The 22,585-nt window shown below is 42.6% G+C and overlaps 1 protein-coding gene across 13 annotated transcripts in view; it reads right to left on the bottom strand.

Moving 5' to 3' along the window:
* Positions 1 to 22,585, bottom strand: part of SPATA13 (spermatogenesis associated 13) — a 236,082-nt gene that overhangs the window by 49,999 nt on the left and 163,498 nt on the right. For 9 of the 13 annotated variants that reach the window (XM_053312445.1, XM_053312448.1, XM_053312444.1 and 6 more), the window contains 2 exons: positions 6,900 to 7,256; positions 2,084 to 2,228 (listed from right to left, as the gene is read on the bottom strand). In XM_053312445.1, the coding sequence (XP_053168420.1) occupies positions 2,084 to 2,228; positions 6,900 to 7,256 (502 nt within the window). Of the gene's footprint in view, positions 1 to 2,083; positions 2,229 to 6,899; positions 7,257 to 16,413; positions 16,933 to 22,585 lie in introns of those variants that run through there. The other 4 variants (XM_053312456.1, XM_053312449.1, XM_053312454.1 and 1 more) reach the window with 3 other exon arrangements.

The following is a 22,585-nucleotide window of genomic DNA, read 5'->3' on the forward strand; positions in this document are numbered from 1 at the left end:
TTGGTTTCCAGGCCAATGTTAATGAAAAATTAGTCTTTACAGTGAGGATGCTCTCAAGTATGTGAGAGAAGGCATTTGGCATTGACCAGAGAACATCTTCTGCTAAATGATTCATAAGCCAGTATTGAAGATAATGTGACAAGCAAGTGCTAATATAAAACTGAGGGTGAGGGAACCCCATGTGAGTGGTGACTAAAACATAAAAGTAAAATATATTTCTAAAGTCCTCACCATAACAGCACTGTATTCAAAACTGCCATTTACTAAATTTATCTCTGGGAGAAACTGATGCTGCTTAATGCCAGAAAAACTAAGTGGTGCTGTGCACTGCAGAATGACTTCAGTCGTAAGAAACAAGTAGATGGAAATATCAGCTTCAATTGCACTATATTTGCATGTTTGAAGCATGCAGTATAAATGGAAAGGAACTGTAACCAGGAAAGGAAGCTGGCAAGAAGAATGCCATTTTGTTCCTATAAGCATTTCCTTCTTCTACTGCCATTTTGCTTCTACTACTATTTATGGCCTATGAAGTGATTCATAATTATCATATTTCATGCCATATTTTAAATACAGGGCTGACATCTTGATTTACACTATGCACCTGTAGCCAAAGGAAGTACACATGCAACAGATGCGCTGCTGCTTCTATAGTACGGGCACCTCTGCAGCAGGTTGTAATTTTTATTGATCTCCCCTTCCTCCAGAAGTGCTCCACACCACTCACTAATATGTCCCCAAGGGTCATGCAGCATGTCGCACAGTATGGTTGCAGTCCTAAACCCATTTATTAACTAGAGAACAGTAACCTTCAATCAATTAATCAGTTAATCCAAGGGTTCTCAAACTTGGATTCCCAAGTGTTAAGACTACAGCTCCCATAATCCCCAGCCACAATGGTCAGAAGAGTTGTAGTACAACAGCCTTTTATCTTCTTAGCATGGATAGCTTTAAAAGGGGCCTAGACAAATTCATGGAGGACAGTTCTATCAAAGTCTGATGGCTATAGGCCAGCTTCAGAGGCAGGATGCCTCTACCAGTTGCAGGGGAGCAACAGCAGGAGAGAGGGCTCTCGCCTGTGGGCTTCTCAGAGGCATCTGGTGGGCCACTGTGGGAAGCAGGATGCTGGACTAGATAGGCCTTGGGCCTGATCCAACAGAGCTGTTCTTATCTGGTGGCCCAAATTTGATAACTCTTGGATTAATAAAGATTTTTTAAACTGGTTAAAAAGGCATTCTTGATTTAAAAAAATATTTTTAATTATTTTAAAATTAGTTCTATAAAAACTGCAGACAACAGGCACCATCTTGGAAGTGGCTTTTCTCCTTCACTCTCACATAATAGGGAATTGCTCTTTTAAGGTGGTCTAATATGCCAAATACATACACCATCTATCAACAAAGCAAGCATGTATTTTTCTTCAACAAGATTGTTTTAGTCATATGCAAATTTAAGCAGATTTAACAGAATGATTAAAAATAAAGTTATTAATTGATTAAGATTTATTAAATTGGATGACAGGCCTATTAAGGAGAATCCCAGTGAACTTAGTGGAGCTTACTTCTCAGTAAACAGGTAAAGCAGAGGTTCTATATCTGTGGTCCATGGAGTTTCATCCAGGTAGTCCACAGAGGGACTGAAGAACAACTGAGAATATCTGTAATTCACTCTTGTATTTTTTTTTTAAATTACATGAGTTATGAGCTGTGATTAATAGACTAACAAGAGTTTATTAAGTGGTATTCTGAAATTTTAGGTGATCCACGAAAAAAAGTTGGAAAATATAAAGGATTGTGATTTTTTTAAAAAACAAAAACACTTGTTTTTCTTGTTTATCCTCACAACTCTGTGAGGTAGTTGCTATTTTATAAATAAATAAAGAATATATACCTGCGAAGAAAGAATGGAAGCTGGGAGATTTTGACTTGCTTCTTAAAGCCACCTAGTTGTCAGTGGCTGAACAGCAAACATAGGTCTCCCAGGTCCTGGAAGTCTAATTTACTGTCACCGTAACACTCACCAATTAGAAAAAGCTTTGCATAATTTCAGGGGTTGTTTGCCCCCACACTCACAAGAAACTCACCATGGGATGCTCTCATTTGCCGTTTACATCCAACTCTGTCCAGACCAATAGGTGTGCTTTGTGAAAAGGTGAAGGGACGGAATCTGGCAGAAACAGCTTTATAAGGAGGGACTTGGTGTGCTGGTACTGGAGGGCGTGCGGCTGGCTAAAAAGGAAAGAATGCTTGTTACTAAGAAAGCCAAAGCTAAATAAAAGCCAACATTTTTTAGAAGCCATTTACACAGGCAAAAAGTGTTCTCTGCACCACACTATAGCAAATAAATATCGGGATTCCATGTAAATGCAAAAAAAAAAAAAAAAAAAACCCTGTGATTTTCCGCTCTTCTTTAAACTGGTATACAAACTCTTTCATGTGTGATATACAGGGCACAATCCTGTTGAACACATTAAAATCTCATTACATTAAATGGAAGAATTAAACACAGGTTTTTCTCTCTCCAATGTAAATAAATAAGACTTTAAAAGAAAAGATCGTCCTCTTAAGTTCTACTTGCATTTTATGTCACAATAGTGTAAGTGAGGTTCATCAGCATAAACATATATGTAAAATAATATATATTGAAGGGGGGAGTTATAGTATTTACCATCTGTAATGTTTTTTCCTGGACATTTCTCTATAATCTAGAGATAAATAAAAAATCTAGAGATAAATAAAGGCAGTACCATCACTTTGCAGCATGCTTATAGGAAATCAAACTCAAAAGCCCCAAATTAAAACCTCTGACCTTATAGTTGCCCAAACGTTTAATTACTATTAAACGTTAATTATATTTGGATTCTCCAAAGCAGTTCTTAAGAAATGCACTTCACACACTTAAGAGATTTATTTTTCTGTAAGCCAAACCTTGCAACTAAATGTGCACCTTGATTCATTACACTGAAAATCACTTGCTCTTATATACTGCTCTTTGGCCTATTTTTCTTATTTACTCTAGCTTTGTCCCCTTACCTAACAACTTTCACATTAAATTCCCAAATATCGCCACCATCTTCATATTTTCACAGCCTTTCAAAGACCCTTCCCCTCTTTGCAATACCTTAGAATGAATTACAACTGAAAGATTTCCTTTCCAGAAACCTTGGTTGAACTCTACTATGAAACAAGAGTTTTCCCTCGGATTAAATTGTTAAGCAAAACAAAAGTAATGTTAACAAATATTTTATCATCTCTTTCTTTTCTTTTTGGTACTTCACTGGGGATTTAGAGCTTTCAAGGAAAAATAAAACAGTGACAACCGGTCTTTAAAAGCTATTTATAAAATACTACTTAGGCATCTTTGTATTTTCACGTGTTTCTTCGTGATTTGTTGGCTTTATTTTAAATATGGATCTGCCCGTATTTATTATTTATGGATCTGAAGACTTCTTCATATGTTTGTTAATTTGCCTCATGTTATTCTTACTTTTCAAATGACTGATATCAAGCTGATATACAATTTCTATTTCAATTGCCCTATCAAACCACAGAGTTCAGTTCTAAAAACTGCTACTATTCAGAAGTCCCAGTTTTCAATTATTCATACTTTCAGGCAAAAGCAGCTGTGCATTGTTATGCTGGCAAGTGGAACCAAATACAGCTATTTTTTCATTCATGTATATTAAAGAAGCTAATTTTACAGTAAGGGTTTGATCCTACCCCTTTTCAAAGCAATTCAAAACAATTAATAAATGTCTGCTGAACTTCCAAAAGCAAAATTCAATCCTTGAAAATGTATTCCTGTTTTTTAAACAGTGGTAGTAAGAAGGAACCTTAAGTGGCGGAGCGGGGAAATGCAGAAGGTTGCCAGTTTGAATCCCCACTGCTACTATATTGGGCAGCAGCGATACAGAAAGATGCTGAAAGGCATCATCTCATATTGCACGGGAGGAGGCAATGTTGAACCCCTCCTGTATTTTACCAAAGAAAACCACAGGGCTCTGTGGGCGCCAGGAGTCGACACTGACTCGATGGCACACTTTACCTTACTAGTAACAAGGAAGAACCTACCTTCAAAACATCCATGTATTTTTAAATTTTGTCTTTATAATTCTAGCAAGGTATAAATTTAAATTCAGCAAGAATGCAAATTTAAAAGTACCGATACTGTATCCTACCTATGAGAACAGAGCATGTGCGAGGAATCACAGATGTGAAGGTTTTCCCCACTTTCCTATCTTTCTTTGAACAAGTTGTGCACTGCAGCAAGTCTGGATTAAAGAAGGAGGAAAACCTCCCACTTTGCTGGAATACTTGGAAAAAAATAATAAAATAAATGAAACCACATTTCCAGCCTATTAATAGTAACAAGGTTAGAGAGTTCTCATTTTCAGGCCATCTTTTAACTACAAAATTAGTGGATGAGTTGTTGCAAACTCAACCAAGTGCCCACTGTAACAGTAGAGCTAATAACTTTGGATAACTTCATGGAGGAGAGGTCTATCATCAGCTACTAGTTGGAGGACTATAGGCCACCTCCAGCCTCAAAGGCAGGATGCTTCTGAGTACCAGTTGCAGGGAGTAACAGCAGGAGAGAGGGCATGCCTTCAACTCCTGCCTGTGGCTTACAGCAGCATCTGGTGGGCCACTGTGTGAAACAGGATGCTGGACTAGATGGGCCTTGGGCCTGATCTAGCAGGACTATTCTTATGTTCCAACTAAGGTGCATATTTCCAGATCTTCTGCTGCAACCCATTCAAAGCAAAACTTCCACTTGTCTTTTTTGAAAAGTTTTACTGGGATGCAAAACCAGCCATTTTGCTTGAAAATATTCAAAGGATGATGACACACCCTTAGTAAATGTGCATATAAAAAGAATCTCCAGAAACTCTTCAAACTGTTCAGATACCTAGCGTGATTTAAACTAGGGCCTTCCAACTGTTATTGACTACAATTCCCATCATCCCCAGCCACACTAGCTGGGAATTATGGGAATTGTCCCCATCAGGAGGGCATAAATTGTGCAGCCCTGATTTAAATTTAAAGAGATTACTGCTTCTTTCTATGGAAATGTATGATCAGTCCAAGGATACCAGCTATGTTCAAATCTGTTGAGGACCAATTGTTGTTGTTTTTTACTGGCATTTGTTTTCAGGCATGTGGAGACTGACTCCTGAATCTTCCGTTCCTGAAAAGTAGTAACATATGGATTGGCTCTTATATTAAATCCAAGTCACATCATCAAAGCTCACTCATGAAAAAGCTGGCTCATGCTGAATTCTAGTTAGTTCTGGCTGTGCCAATGCAGTAACACACACGTCACTAGGAGGAACTGAGCTCAGCTTTTGGTATGCCTCTGCAAACCTCTCTATTGGTGTCCCAAGTGCAAATCTGGGCTGAATTAAGATCATGGGGTTGTACCCAGATGTACCTTGCATGAGTGGAAAGGCACTTCTGCTCAGACAACCTCCCCAATTACTTCCCATTCCCCCTTATCCCCGCAGCTCCTTGAACCCAGTCATTTTCTGTCCTGAACACTCAGTCCCCTGACCCTCAAGAGCAGATGCGGGATGGGAGTGTGCAGAGACTGCTGTAGTGGGGTGAGATAACCCCTTTGCATGAGTGGAACTCTACTTGGGCTTCTTTTGGACCCAACCCAAGATATCTAGCACACAGTTGGGTCCTTGACTGGAAGTTAACACAGGCCAAGTGTCACATGACCACCTAGGGGTAGAGTCCAGAGGGGTAACCATCTCGTAGCAGCTTAAAATAATACACTGGCTGTGGCATAAGCTCTTGAGGTACAGAGCCCACTTCATCACATGCATGAAAAAGTTTCCTATGTGGGCATATATATCACCCTAATATATGGTTTCTTCTTTAGCACTCAGAGTATATATACCTAGCACTCAGATGACCACTTCATCTGAGTGAAGTGACCATGAGGGGGGAAAGTTAATCTTTAAGGTTCTACAAAGATTCTTTGTTGTTTTGCTCAATTCTACCACTAACCAAAGCCCTCTTCAGACTTTGTTCTCTTCAGTCTTCAGACTCGTGAGTGCTCCCGAGCTGACGGTTACAGCTCCCAAGGCGGGGAGGAAGTCCCGCCCCAGAGCTGTCACTCACCTCCTCGAGCTGGGCGCTCAGGGTTGCAGTGCTGTATGTGTGAAGGGGGAAGCCCTGTAACTGTGATGGCCTGTACTTATATGAGCAGCAGCAGTACTTCCGTGCTCACAGAAGCACCAGCCATCACAGTTATGGTGCTTCCCCACTTCACAGAAATAGCACTGTAAATGTGAGCGTCCAGCTTGATGGAATGAGTGACAACTCTAGGGCGGAACTTTCTCCCCGCTTTGGGAGCTGTAACCGTGAGCGCAGTGGAACTCACAAACGTCTGAAGAGGGCTCAAGTCTGGGCCAGTTCCATCACATATTTCCAATCATATCACAACATTTTATCAGATTCATGACACTCATTTTTACTGTTTAAATGCCAAATTAGCACTTACTGTACACATAGTTCCATGTTAATAAACACTTTCAAAGTACTAATAAACAATCTGTCACATTCATATTGTTATTTGTATGCAAACACAGGCTATATCATTTATTACATATGCCATCTCTGGATGTAAACAAGGAACATTTTAAAACCTCAAGTGAAAGTATAAAGATACCATAAAGGAAAATGTTAGTATACAATGCAAGTGGAAATCATCCAGATAGCAGTATTAGTTAATCTGGTGTCATGCTCTTTAAAAAAAAAAAAAAAAAGTATTTGGTGGTGATTTGGGAGAAGCAGAAGGAAAGGAAAGATTTGTCCACTATTTTCTAACTTGAAGATTAGAGGCAAGGAAGGAGTAGGAGGAGGAGCGTCTTTTGAGTGCATTTTATGTCTTACTTGTGTAAGGAGATCTGATATTTCTTCTGTTGGGTTGTTCCCATAGAAACTGACCCCTCCAATGACAGAGATGGGTCTTCTTTTGTGCTCTCTTTGGTTGATTACTGTACAGGTTGCAGATTCTACAGAAGGCAATGCAAGCTCACTGTCACCATCCAAACAATCCACCTTCTGAGACTCCATAGCAACAGAATCTTCCGGTATTGAGAAACTCCTATTTGCCAACTGGCCATAATCTGAGAGGGGTCGAGGCCGAGATCGTTTTCCAGAGCCCCATCTCCTGGTTGTGACCTTCTGAGCATCTGTTCTTTCTTCATCTTGGAATGTGGGCTTCTTCCAGTGATCAGCAGTAACAACCTTTTTAAATGTGAACAAGTCAAATAAGCCAAGGCATTTCAGAAGTTAAACTATATCCTTTGCAATTGTGTAAGGCAGGGGTGGGCAATCTTGGCCCTCCAGCTGTTGTTGAACTACAATTCCCATCATTCCCAGACACACTTTACTGTGTTCAGCAACAGCTGGAGGCCAAGACTGCCCACCCCTGGTATAAGGACCAGATTTTTCTACACAAGGGTTAACTACGCATTAAGCACCCACCAATTTTTACACATGAAACAAAACACACTGAAGTAAATAAATATGACTGCGAGTTTAGAAACAAATTAAGACACAGCTAGCTGAAACGTGGTGGCTTGTGATAAGGCCAATTCAGAACCATTTGCTCTTTCTATCTGATGTTATAAAGTAAGATTTTTAAAAAAGAGATCTTCATTGAGAAATTCAATGGAAAGAAAAGATTTGCCATCTTGTTGTTTGATTTAAAAAAAATTAGAAGCGTTAGCAGGCAACCAACACAGAAAGCACCTTCAGAACCAACATATGAAAATCCCGTTGTGTTCAGCAACCGGGTTTTTACTGGAGAGTCAGTGTGGCATACCACAGTGTACAGGGGAATGGACTTTGGGTTACTATACTTGGGGATACTACTCATTGGCCAGCATCCAGATTAGCATGGCATGAGTACAGTAGTATGGAGTTCCAGACTATCATTGCACTGTTGCGGGGAAAGGGACAATTTTCACTAATTTCCCTATCCCTCTGAAGCCTACTGTACATCACAAGAATACATCCTTAAGGGTCACACAACTATCAGGGACATATTTTCGTGACGCATAATGGGCTTCAGAGAAAAGGGGAGATCGGTAAAAATTGCCCCTTCCCCTGCCCATGCAACAATGCAATGGTAGTATGTAACTCGACACTGCTGCACCCACACAGTGCTAGTCTGGATGCTAGCCATCATGTTAGGAAAGCCATCTCTTCACGGGTAATTTAAATATATCTTAATCCCTTAAAAACAAAGTGTATATAAAGTATTTGTACAGATATATCCAGGCAGAAAGGTCAATTCATTCCTAAATTTATTGATTTATTTTTTACATTTATATCCCGCTCTTCCTCACATGATTATTTTTATCCTCACAACAAACCAATATAATATAAGAATAAAGACCAACACATAACCAATATAATATAGGAATAAAGCCCAGAGCATGTTTTTCCCCCTGTGCAGCAGCCCTTTATTTCTCAAATAAAGATAAATAATCCTCACAACAACCCTGTGAGGTAGGTTAGGCTGAGAGACACATGTCTGGCCCAGAGTCACCCAGTGAGTTTCATGGTTGAATGGGGATTCGAACCCGGTCTTCCTAGTCCTACCAATATAATATAAGAATAAAGACAAAAACATAACCAATATAATAAAGGAATAAAGCCCAGAGCATGTTTCCCCCCTGTGCACCAGCCCTTTATTTCTCAAATAAAGATAAATAATAGTTATTCAAATTACAAATTATCTGTAACATGTTACTTGGAAGTAAACCCCATTGAGTTCCACGGGACTTGCTTCCAAAGGAACATGCTTCAGGACTGCAATACAAGACAATAATAATCAAATGTGATTATTAATAATTCAATATTATTAATACTAAACAGCTTGCCTTGCCACCCTCTGTCCTCAGTAATACTAGCAAATGTGCACCTTAAAACAGTGCCTTGCCTATGTTTTTGTTTTGGCTTTCTGGCAACCAATGTGCTTAAGACAGTATTTCAGACAAGACCTTTCCTCCACTCTGCAGTGGTTTTTGCAGTGTCCACTTGGTGAAGAGCCACAAGAAGCAGTTCACTAGCTCAGTGGTAGAGCATCTGTTTTGCATGCAGAAGGTCCCAGGTTCAATCCCTGGCAGCATCTCCAAGTAGAGCTGGGAAAGACTCCTGCCTGAAACCTTGGAGAGCTGCTGCCAGTCAGTGTAGACAGTACTGAGCTAGAAGTCTGCCTGTGGAATCTAACTCTGGAATGCGCTCCCTGCTGAAATAAGAGCCTCCCCACCTCTGACAACTTTTTAAAAGTCTCTATCGACACATTTATCCACCCAAGCTTTTTAGCTAGACTTGTGGTTTTAAATTGTTTTACGGTTTTAATTTCCATTTTAATTTGTTTTATGTTGCTGTAAACCACCCAGAGACAGAAATTTGGGGGCAATGCACAAATATAACAAACAACCCATCACAAGGCAGCTTCCTATGTTCCTAGGACTCATGGGATCCACATAAGATGCACCCAGCAGCTGCTTTGAACCCGCTACAAAGGTCTACAGGAAAGACACAGTGCAGTCACCAATTAGACACTTCCTTCAGATGACACAATTCCATCTGATTTATATCGAGCAGTGACTACAAATGTCATTGCATAATGAGAAAAAGTACTGTAGTTGCCGGCATCCTCCAGATGATAGCTGCTACGTAGCGTTGCCTCACTGTGGGCACCATGGAGAAATTTAACTCATGATTATGACAGTGGGCTTTTGCCTACTGATCCAGATCGTAACTATCGCAGGCATTCCTGCTACAAAACACTGGCACAGTGTTAAATCTTTATGGGCTGAGAGTAGTTTCCTTACCACCAGAGGGAGATCAGACCTGGTTTCCATTGTATGCTTGCACAATGAAAAGTGGGTCAAACATGCACACAAAATTCCTTTGTAAGTTAATATAGCAGCATTGCTGGCATTCATCCATGCTCCAGTTCATGACACAAGCAGGAAGTGCATACACAGTACAGCCCGCACGCTGACCACAATACCAGTCATGATGTGATTGCTGGAAAACAGTAGTAATAGTATGGGGACATGGCAGCTTCTATTATTTTTGCAATTATCATTTCACACTGACATTTGTGATTTAGCAGGAGGGACATTACAGGAGTACAGCAGGCTCCCACTTCGAGCAGAGTTTTGCAGGTAATTTTCACTTCCCTCACAAAGTGTTAACGTCTTGATTGTCCAGGCTCTAGCTGACAACTGAATGGATCCATTATTTCAGTATTACGCACATCAGAGCCCAGAGAGTTTAATGCCCAGCTATCTAGTTTTAAATACAATAGAAAACTCTTTTGATGCTATCCTAAAACAAAAACACCATGCACATGCAGTGCTGTAAGAAATAATTTTCATCGCCTAAATATTTAATATGGCCATTAATCAATAAATCAAATTCAGGATCTTGTGCTAAACTGCATCACTAAACTGCTGAGTCATCTGCATGTTTCCTTAGAGGCAAGCCCCATTCTGTTCAATGGGGCTTACCCCAAAATTAAGTATGCACAGGAATAGAGCTACAGAGGCCAAATCAAGGCATGTTTATATTCAAGACTACTCCCAGATAAGTGTGCACAGGGCTGCAATTGTACAGTACCTGCTTCCTTGGAAGTAAATTCTCCTGTGTTCTATGGTGCCTATTCCTTAGTATCCCTGCTAACTGGGCAAATGGTGCCTTGTAAAGTAATGGTTTAACAGGGAGGTAGCATTTCCCCCTCTTTTATTCCAGTATAGCACCTCTTCCAGTACTGGTTTGCTGGTGTCTCCCTTATTGATTGATTGATTGATTGATTGTTAAATCTATATACCGCCTTTCATTAAAAATCCCAAGGCGGTTTACAGCAAAAATTTAAACACAAGATGGTAAAAAAGATACAATTAATTAATAATTATACAATTAATTAATTATATGAGCCCATTGGAGAAAGGGAACCATTTCCTCATTGCTTTTGCTATGTAAACCACTTTGAGCACCTCAATATTTGCGGGGGCTCCATTCCACAACACAACTGCAGATACAGAAACTGCAAATATCTAAGCATTTGGGCAATTGGGAGTTAGGTTCCTGGTCGGGGGGAAACATCTTAAACTATCAGATTGGGGGGGGTGCGGGGGGGAGCTACCCACCATCATAGCTGCTCCTCCTGAATCACTCTGTACCCCCAAATGCCTACAAATTGGCTGAAAATCGGTGTTTGCTTTTTTTAAAACAGAGCCATTTTGAGGCTCTGAAACACAAAATGGCAGCTGGAAATTACCTCCATGGTCGTTTCCGGTCACGCCCAACCCATGGATACACAAGGTTGAAGTGTTTTTCCCCTTTCCCCCCACATATGCCGAGGTTGGGTGTCTTTTATTCGACTGCGGGTACGTGAATCCACTGATATTGAGGTCCTCCTGTATACAAATATTCTAAATAAATAGAATACATACATCTAGGATTGCAGCCCTAGTATAGTTCTAGTCCCAAAATATTTTATTAATGCATTACACAGTGCTAAATAAGTCATTCTTGTGCTATTTTACTTTTATTTTATAAAAGAGTCACATAGTCCTACATTTCAGATCAATCATTCAACCGTCTCCTCATATAGATCTAGAATGCCATTTGTTGGAAATCATGAGAAACTCTGATGAAGTACATAGAGAACTACTTTGCTTTACACCAGCTAAGGATCCCACTGGGCAGAAAAATCACTCTAATCAACAGTTTTCAGAAACCTACCTTGTAATCCAACACAGACACAGGAGTTCCACACACACACTGAGAAACCAAAGAGGTGACTAAAGTCATTTTCTTGCTGATTTCATTTCATTGCACATGAGCCACACAAAAGAAAGCACGACCCTCAACACTGCCAGCTAGACAGTCAAAATTTCACTTTTCATGACCTTGTACCTTTAACCAAGGAAAGAGCACGTCACATGTCCTCTTCTCATATGTTATTCATTGCCCTAGCTTAAGCAATAAAACTTGGTGAACAATCGGTGGTTACAACCTGTCGCACTCTGCCCAAATCGCAGTAGCAGAACCAGAGAACCATGTGTTCTGCGTGTGCTACACAGAGAAGGCTTTTACTGATGTTCTTTGATTTCTACTTATTTATTTGTATACTGCTTACTCCAGAAAGCAGTTAGGACTATGGCTAAGCAGCCAAGTTTTCCACAAATGTGATAAATAAACCAGAATTGCTTCACAAGCAAAATTATAAGATCACCACATATTTGATATTATCTTGAGTAAGTAATGATTATATTCGCTGGCAGTGTCTGCATCGTCTCATGAGGAAGGAAAAAGAGCTCAGTCCTCACAAGGAGCCACTAAGTGCACTGTGGATGAGGCTTAGCTTGCAGCATGGTGCGGACAGAGGGGGAAGCAGGTTGTCATTTCTCTCCCCTCCCTGCAAATACCTTTTCATGTCCAGGGATATGGCTGTGAGGGCTGCACAGCTAACAGAATTTAGGCCATTATCCTCACTGCATGTCTCCAGTATGGGCTTTATAAAGGCATTAAGTGTATCAATATCAAACAAGCTGCTCTTGAGTTAACACTGGTTTCTGATAAATACATATTAACAGCACAAATTTTATTATCACATTACAGTTTCATAGTTCTCTCTAAGGAGCTCAGGGTGGTACACAAGGTCCTATAGTTCATGTTGGACCAGGTCTCATGATCAGTGAGACCCGGTTCCTAGTGGTGAGCGGAAAGAGCGGGCTAAGCCCGCTCTCCCCGCTCACGAGCAGGCAGGGAGCCCTAGGTGGCCAGATCGGCTGCCCACACAATGGCCGGCTCTGTGATGGAGCCGGCGGGGGGTGGGGGGAGTGGGGGCCACATGGCCCCCGCAAGCCCCAGTATGCCCTGCGCGAGTGCGCAGGGCATACTGGGGAGACCCCCGAGCTGGGAGGCTGCTTTTAAGCCACCCGGCCGGGGGCTACTCGTGAGTAGCTGCGGCACGGAGCCGCGGCTACTCACGAGCAGATAGCCTGGGTTTGCGGAGCGCTCGCTCAGCAAACCCGGGCTAAGGGGTGGGCTACAGGAGCAGGTTAGCCGCTCCAGAACCACCGGGCTTGGCTGCAAGTCTGGTGGTTCTGACGGTCACAAAAATCAGGCTAGGATTTTGCTAGCCCAATTTTTGTGATCGTAAGAATAGCCCCGTTATCTGCATCACAACAACCCTGTGATGTAAGTTAGGCTCAGAAATATTGAGGCCGTTCACACGAGGTTGCCCATGTGAAATGCTGGGATCAAGCTCGATCTCAGGGCTGCCTTGGGAATTTACCCCAGGCTTAACCCTGGGTTTATGGGTGCAAATACATCCGTAGGTGAGGGTTCATGTGTGTGTGCAGGCTGCAGGCAGCTGGGCAGCAAGAGTGATCACAGCGAGCAGCAGAGTTGTTAAATGGCCATCACTCATGTGCAGGGAGGCAGGCAAGAGCCTGTCTCCTCACCAGCCCTGCACTGCGCCTAGATTTTTGGTCATGTGCACAACCTCAGTGGCTTGTTCAAGCTTACCCAGCGAGCTCTGTAGCTGAGTGTGGATTTGAACCCAGTCCTTCCTTATCCTCGTGAAATATACTAACCACGATGCCACACCAGCTCCTGATGAAGTTAATAACCTAGTGACCCACAATGCTTTGTGTGTGCCCGTTTTGACCACTGTGTGATTTTTCTGCTAATCTATACACACTAGTGACCTGGCAGCTAATGTTTTGGCTACTACTCCTGCCAGTGCCGAAACGCCAAATACCCCCCCAGCGCTGAAACGTTTTGGAGGCCTTACAATGGCCTCCAAAACATTTCGGGCACATGCCTACTTTCACCTCTCTGCCCCCACTACGCCAACAGGCAGATTCTCCATTTTTAGTCCCATCTAAGGCAACTCTGTGTTATGGCCCAGCCCAGGAATCTGTTTATAACACCAGAGCTGGCTGAGCCATCTATTCCTCCAGAAAAATGTCTATTCCAGGTTCTCCTCTTCCTTCCAGCCATCTCTTTCCTCCCTCTCATCCCCAAGACATTTAGGCATTAGCACGAATACGACAATACAAATAGGAAAGTATGATATGAAGCTGCCATTGGTCCCTGTGTCCAAACACTGGGGCCATTCATATGACCTACCGGGCGGGCAGGCAGGTGGGGGGACGGCTTCCCAAACCTTGCCTTCCCCCCAGTTGATTGTTTTGTTGGTGCGAGTATGCTCTGCACTCCCACATGATCAGCCCTGCTCTGTGCAGCATGGTACAAGGCAGACTGATCTGAGGCCGGGACTCTGTGAAGCCCACAATGCAGCACGTGACATGCGCACTGCATTGGGGGATTCCCCCAAGAGATGGGGGGCTCTAGACATCCATCTCTGTGTGCAGCCAGGCTGGAAGCCACCCGTGCTTGCACACGAGCAAGTAGTCAGGAGCGCTTATTCCCTATACCTCCGCCAGCCAGGGTAAATAGTGGGGCCAGAGCTGCCCTGCTGGGATCAGGCTAGATCCCGGCGGTACTCGCATGCAGCCTAACCAGGGCTGGGTGTCCCTAGCCCAGGACAGGCTGCGCGTGAGAACAGCCTCACTGTCTGCTCTTAACTGGCAGCAGCACTCCAAGGATTCAGAGCCAAACTAGACAACCTGTGTTTTGCATGATTCGGGGCTATATGCTCGGTTTTTCTAAAATAAATAGCAGCAATTCGGGGCCCTGATCTAGACTGGGACCATGACATGAGGGGGAGAGAGACGGTCACTCTTTGTCCCAAAATTTGAACTGGGACCAGGGGGATAGGCTGGAATATCCCCCTGCGGCCCCTGGAATAAAGCTCCCATTAGTACCAACGGGAGCTTTTCTTCCAGGTTAAATAGCAGTCATCAGGGTAGACATTCGGATCAGGACCATGGGAGCAGAAGTTTGTGTGGCTCTTATTGACATTGGGGAAACCAAGCATGTAGGATCCAACTGTGGCAAGCCTTTGCCTAATACTCCAGTCATCAACAGACATCTGTCCACCAGCCCTGACTGTTGAGTTGCATGCTGTAAATGCCTGTGTAAACAGGCAATTTGTCTTCCTGCAAGGACTTCCTGCAAGTCTTGAAAAATGGAGGAGAGACTCGAGTTGACAGATGCAGATTCTCAATTTAAGTCTGCCCACATCTGATGTTATCAGTCCTTCAACTCACGTTGTACTGCCACCTCAACCTAGGCTGCCACTTCCCTTTTTATTTCTACCCATTAAAGAGAAATAACTCATCAGTGTACATGCCGAGAGTTAATGTTCACCATTTATACAGTATATGTAAAGTAAAGGTAAAGTGTGCCATTGAGTCCATGTCAACTCCTGGTGCCCACAAAGCCCTGTGGTTTTCTTTGGTAGGATACAGGAGGGGTTTACCATTGCCTCCTCCCACGCAGTATGAGATGATGCCTTTCAGAATCTTCCTATATCGCTGCTGACCGATATAGGAGTTGCCCATAGTCTGGGAAACATACCAGCGGGGATTCAAACCGGCAACCTCATGCTTGCTAAGCAAGTCATTTCCCCGCTGCACCATTAGGTGGCTATGTACAAACGTTAAGTGGGAAATTAAATATTTCCTTCAGTGCTTGATTGTTTAACCTTTTGTACATACTTGCTCCTTTGTGGATAAAGCATCGGAAATGCACAGAGTGCTTTATCCTGATAAAGGAAACTCTTGCGGAACGCTTCTAAAACTAGAGAGGAAAACAGCAGGAGGTGCCAAAGCAGGTGGAAAAGATAAAAATTAATCTTGAATGTGTATGTCCCGTTATGCATAACCTTAAAATAAATGCACAGAATTACAGCCTATGATGAAATCAAATTGACATCTACCCACCTTCTCAGTGCCAGACATTTTCATACCTAAACTTGTGTTTTTCTATTTCCCATTACTTTGGGGGCAATTCTCTCTCTCTCTCTCTCTCTCACACACACACACACACACGCACACGCACACGCACACGCACCCCAGCAAAAAAAGGGCAATGCCCTGGAATCTGCTGCCTGAACTACCTCTTTTGATAAGACTCTATGAAAAAGTCTGGCCGGCACACCCCATAATGCATGCAGACAGTTAGGCTAAACAAACTGGGAAGATTAACAAATCATTCTGCATTTCCTTAGTTACAGATATGCTGTACTGATATGACTGAACAGAATCCCTGTTAATACTTTGTCCACAACCTTTTAAAATAGCATCATTTTTGTACTTGACATAGACTTATAGCTTAATATTACATCTGCATTATTATTTCCACAGTATATCTACAGAGGCAACTATTTAACATAAGCAACATCAACATCAAGTCCCTGTACATTGTAAATATTTTCCCCATCTTTAGAGAAAAGGCTTACATGAAGCCTTGCAGCCATTACTTTGACAAAACAATCTAGTTCTTGAAGCCAAACTCATCCAGCTCCCACTTGTGAGAGACTCCCATTGCTGGTTGTTTTAAGAAGAGTCAATCTGAAGAAAAAGCATTTCATTGCTCCCCGCCAGGAGATAACTAGCAAGTGTCTTCTCCTCCAAGTGGCAGTGGCTAGCTGTTCTTCAGATCTTATTCACTGCATCCAAGTCTTTTGGGTGACGTCTTTTAGAAGTCAGATAACATAAGCACATCTGCCAGCATTTTTCATGGCATATCAGGCCCATGTACTCTGTATTCACAGATGGTATCTAATAAACAAGGACATCTCCAAGCTAAGCCTCACTGGAAAAATGAATGAAATGCACTCAGTGGCTTCTCTGGGCTCTTCAAGAGTAGGACTTCCCATTTCAACATCCCTGCCTTTCAAAACATTGCCTCCTGTGTCTGAGTTGTACAACTCAAGCTTAGCCCTTCCTTCGCCGTCTTCTCTGACAGCTAACCCACTCTGATTCCCATGCACATTTCATTGTCCTTTCTTGGTTGATGACTGTGCCAAGGAATGCAACGTTCTTAACATCCAAAGCAGCTAAGGCAGATTGCGAGAAAAGAACAATGCTATCATTAATAGTCCAGCGAGGTTTCTCATTGCTTTGGCTACTTCTCTAATCTTCTGTGACTGGAACACCATTATTAAATTAATGCCTTTAATGTTTCATTTTAGTTTGATGGGAACAAAGAATGGATAGAAAGGTTCATAATCCAAGTGTCAGCAATGGCCCTGCTTCCCACATTCAAAATGGCTTCAAGTACTTGTGACAGGGGTTATTATCCATTCCTCGGAAAATACTTTTAAGACAAGAGGCAAACAATGTTTTGTCAGCCATTAACATTTCTTTTCTGTCTACCAACATGGTCAAAGTTTGTTTGTTTGTTTGTTTGCTACGAACACAACCTAAGGCTGCAATCTTAAGAATCCTTGTTTAGGAATATGATACCCATATTGAAATCAAAGAATCAGAAGTGCTATTTACACTCACAAAATTGTACCGCTGACATGTTGTTCAATCCTTCTTAATTGCATCAATGGCTTACAAGAGAGATGGCTACCCAACTCTTGTAATATTATGAGGGATTATGATTTCAGGAATTTATAAGACTAAAAATCACATTTATTGGAGGTGAAAGCTTGATCATTGCAGAGCCAAGGACCCCTAAGAAACATGGCTGGACTGCATTCTAGTGGTCCAGAAACTAAAAGATAAACCAGAAGCAAACATGTATTTCTCCCCCTCCCAAAACGAAACAGAAAGCAGGGACAAGTCCTGGAGCTTGTTCACACAATCCTAAACTGTGTCCTACCCAGGTTTGGGAGCTGAGGGTGCTCCCTATTCTCGGTTGTGCGTAAGCACAGTAGGAGGAAAACCTGGGTAGAAGTGATTGTGCATAAGCACAGTAGGAGGAAAAGTTTCATAGGTTTTCCTCCTACCGTGCTTCCACACAAGCACTTCTACCCAGGTTTCCCTCCTACCTTACTTCCACATAACCGAAAATAGGGAGCACACACAGCTCCCAAACCCGGGTAGGACACAGTTTTGGATTGCGTGAATGACCTCCTAGTCAGCTACACATTAATGTAATTAGTACTGTGTAGGTAGATAAATAAAAGCCCTTCTGAATACGTAATTTTGACTTTTTAAAAACAGAAGCATATTCCGAAATGTAAGGCAATAGATAGAGATGAGAAGAGTTGATATACCAGCTGTGCTATGGAGCTGTTCTCATGATTCGCATTACAGTAGGAGAGGCCTCCTGATCCAGACTGGGACCATGGCATGAGGGAGGGAGGGAGGGAGGGAGGGAGAGTGTAAGCCTTTATCCCCCTGGTCCCGGTTCAAAGGGGTGTGTGGGGGAGACAGCAGCCCCCCAAGTGACCATTGTGAGAATTCTACAAGCAAAGTCGGAAGAGGGGGAAACAAATGATCTTCTGTGAGCTGGGCAAGGAGGTGGGAGGCGTGGGGACTACCTCCCTTCCACCCTCACTCTGGAGCTGGGTACCAGTTCTGGGCTCACCACTGCCACTCGCCTCTAGACCCGGTTCCCAGACAATCATTTTCCACACTTCCTACCTTGCTTGTAGAATTCTCACACTGGCCAATCATGAGCACACAGCACTCCCGAATTAGGGTAGGAGGCTTCTCGTACCGAAACGCTGAGAGTGAAAACAGCCCTTATGTAAATAGTTCATGGCAGTGATCTCTTGGTCTCCCGTCCTGCAAAAGCAGAGCAGGGTGCAGAGCAGCCCCTCATAAGAAGACAATGCAATCTCCCCTCACTAACCAGGTGCCTCAACACTCGGTGCATCTCAGATGTTTATTAGAACATCCAGCAGCCTGCCCTTTCCCAGGCCCCTGTGCATAGCTCACTTTGCACTTCTTCTCGGAGCAACCTAGCCCAGTGGCTTGGAGAAAGGAGCAGGCTGTTGGATGCCTTTCGGGAAGGCATGGAGGGGCCTCAGTTTGCAGGGATGAGTCTGCTGAAGTCTAGCACACTTGGCGTGGACGCAGCACACTGAGCACAGAGGTGTCCTGGTGAAGAGTGGAGGCTACCCAGGCTTCTAATGAGGGACTACTCTGCTCCCTCTTCTATTTGTGTAGGGTGCAGGGTTGCAGATATCAGAATACCATATGGCACTCCATAGCTGGAACATAAATATAGGTGAGCCTGATGGTGATAATTAGGGATGTGCAAATCAATTCGGGTACAAATCGATTTATGCCCGAATCTAGCTGATTCGGGTGATTTGGAGACAGAACAAATCACCCCTGTGGTCCATTGGCTAGATTTGGGTCCAAATTGAATCGCGCCAAATTCTATTCAAATCGCTTCACAATTCAGATTCTTCCTATCATTTCCCCCAGATTCCCAGCTTTCATTTCATTTTTTTTAAAGGTGGGAGGAGGGTAAGCTCTAGCCCTTGTAGAAGGGGAGTTATGGAGCAAAATGTATATGGTCACTATTTTTCAAGTGTTTGGATTCTTTGGTGTATAATAACTTTCCCTCAATGAATCCCTATGAGGATTCATTACACATCTTCATTTCTTCTGTTCATTTTGACTGTCTCTGGACATTGCCAAAAGTCAACTGACATGTGCTAACTACACCCTGCTCCCAGTGGCAAGGCAATGGGATACTACTCAGTTTATGTTCTAGGCATTTTTTCAAGTGTTTAGACTCTTCGGTGTCTAATAACCTTTCCTCATAATGAATCCCTAGGAGGAATTCACCAAAGAATTTACACAACTCAAAAATTCCTAAAATAGAAACTGAGCACCCAGTGGCTTGCGGGATGGGGTGTAGTTGGCGGCCACTAATTCCCCACCCCCACCCAAAAGCAGTGGGGTCAAATGAACAGAAGAAATGAAGGTGTGTAATGAAGACACCAAAGATTCTAAACACTTCAAAAATTCCTAAAAAAGGAAACTGAGTACCCCAGTGGGGGGGGGGGGATGAGGTGGGTTTAGTTGACACATGGCAGTTGACAGTTGGCACTGTCCAAAGACAGTCAAACTGAACAGAAGAAATGAAGGCATATAATGAATCCTCATAGGGATTCATTATAAGGAAAGGTTATTAGACACCAAAGAATCTAAACACTTAAATATTCCTAAAAAATAAACTGAGTACCCCACTGCCTTGCAGATGGGAAGATGTAGTTGGCACATGGCAGTTGACTGTTGGCAGTCAAAATGAACAGGAGAAATGAAGGTGTGCAATGAAACCTCATAGGGATTCATTATGAAGAAAAGTTATTATACACCAAAGAATCCAATCACTTGAAAAATAGTGACCGCACATTTTGCCCCATAACTCCATTTCTACAAGGGCTAGAGCTTAGTTTTGTTGTGTTGGGGTCCATGAAAGCTGGGGGTCCATGTTAGGGTTAGGATAGGACAACTTCGAATCTTCATTATTTCCTATGCCCAAAATATACAAAATCAGTATAAAATATACAAAATCAGTAAAAAAATATACAAAATCAGTTAAAAAAAACTAAAACAAAATCATTAAAAATCAACCAAGTGCCCCACTGCCTTGAAATTTGGGTGGTAGGTGGCACCCATCGGGAACTACCCACCACCCAAATTTGGTGCCCCTAGGACCTTTATAAGTGGTGTGAATCTATCTGAATCATATCAAATCCAAATTGAATCTGGGGTGAGTCAGGGGGACAGATTTGGACACAAAACAAATCAGGGGTGATTCAATTTGGGCACAAATCAAATTTTTTAAAAAAATGATTTGCACACATCCCTATTATGCAGCATGTCAGCCACTATGGATATGTCTTTAAAACTACAAGGGGCTTTTCTCCCTTCAGATTCTTTGCTCTGCAGCAGTTGCAGCTTAGTTACAACTAGGCAGCACAACAGATGGATTATTATTGTTGCTTCATCATCAGTACAGCACCTAGCACAGCTCAGAGAAGCAAGAAAGACAGAGGAGCCTGCCCTGAGGTGTTTACAATCCAAATTTCACTGGTGGGGAAGGCAACACAGGGAAGGGAGAATGAAAACATTCTCATTCTCCAAACTAAGCTTCAATCTTTCCCCCATAGCTTTGGACCATTCCAGGAAACTATACAAGTATTTTGGCACTCCCCGGCAGGGTAGGCAACCTGTGGTTGAGCTACAACTCCCTTATCCCAGCCACAACGTATGGTCACTGGGGATGATGGGAGTTGTAGTTCAGCAACAGCTGGAATGCCAAAAGGTTGCCTACCCTGGCAGTCGAACTTTAGAGGGCTTTTCTCCCAAGTAGCTACCCCAGATGCCACTTGATCAAGCGGCAATAAAGGAGTTGCAAAATGCTGCACTGGGGTTCATAGGGGGGGAAATCAGAACACCCATTAAATGAAATCCCTTGGATATACCTAAGGAAGTTTTCTAGGTCAGAGGCAACTTCATGTAGCACATGGCTTGATCAAATTCCAAGCCCAAACTGGCAAACCTGCAAGGCAACTCTAGTCTTATCACATCTTACCACTAGATGGCAGGTTGAGAACATGAACAAACTATTCAGTCAAATACTACTACTTGGCAGCTTGCTTCCATAAGATGCCTTTGACAGAATAAGTCCAGGAAGCTTCAGTTTCTCATAGTTTTTCTATGTGAAATAATATAATCACTGAGTATGAAAACAGAACACTGATCTTGCGGCCTACAAGCCAACACCACAGGCATGCAGGTGCACAGATCAGCAGCAGCACTTTGCTCCAGAACCAGGAACACAAAGCTTCTCAGCTTTCATTTAAAATGTTTCTAGTTCTCATGGAGGCAGAAGACTCAATCAGTCTTCATATCTACGGCTTTCCTGCTTTTCTTACCAAATCTAAGAACAAGTTATACCACTGAAGGCAGAAAAACCACAGTTCAGAAAATCTGGTTCTCGGAGGGCTCTGGATCTCAGCAAAACCTTGTTTTCAAAATATGAAGATGCTTCACAGGGGGTGGGTGTGTGTGTCAGAATTTTCATTACATGAAATCCCTTGAAATACCTAAGGAACCTTTCTAGATCACTGTTAACTTTGGCCTACTATTGTCTACTTATACTGACATAATTTGAACCTGGGACCTTCTGCATGCAATGGCACTCAATGGGTGACAGAGAGACAGATTAATGAACATCTAGCTAGTGTATATTGTTTATTTCAAGGAGATAATTCGGATATTCTGTGTGTAGGATTCTTCAGCCTGGGCTAGAATACACACTAACATGTACAATCTGAAACATTACGATTTACAGTCTGAAATTATTTTGCAGACTTGCAATCTTGACATTCAATTATCTTTTGGATATTAGGGCGATTTGTAAGTGAGAAAAGAGAGACAGCCTGACATTCGGATCAATGAAGCACTGTTGCAACAGAACAAGCAGCAGAGTAGCACCAATACTTCTGAAGTGTTCCAGACTAATGTTGCACTGGTGGTAGTGTGCATGTGGGGGAATTTCATTGACCTCCCCTTCCCTTGGAAGCCCCTGTGTCACCCAAAAATATGTCCCTGAGGGCTGTGCAACCCTCAAGGACATATCTTCAAGTGGCACAGGGCACTTCCTGGGAAAAGGGTTATCATGGAAATCTAACCCTACCACTGAACCAG

Source organism: Hemicordylus capensis, chromosome 3, assembly GCF_027244095.1.
Source record: "Hemicordylus capensis ecotype Gifberg chromosome 3, rHemCap1.1.pri, whole genome shotgun sequence".
Classification (NCBI taxonomy): Eukaryota; Metazoa; Chordata; class Lepidosauria; order Squamata; family Cordylidae; genus Hemicordylus; species Hemicordylus capensis.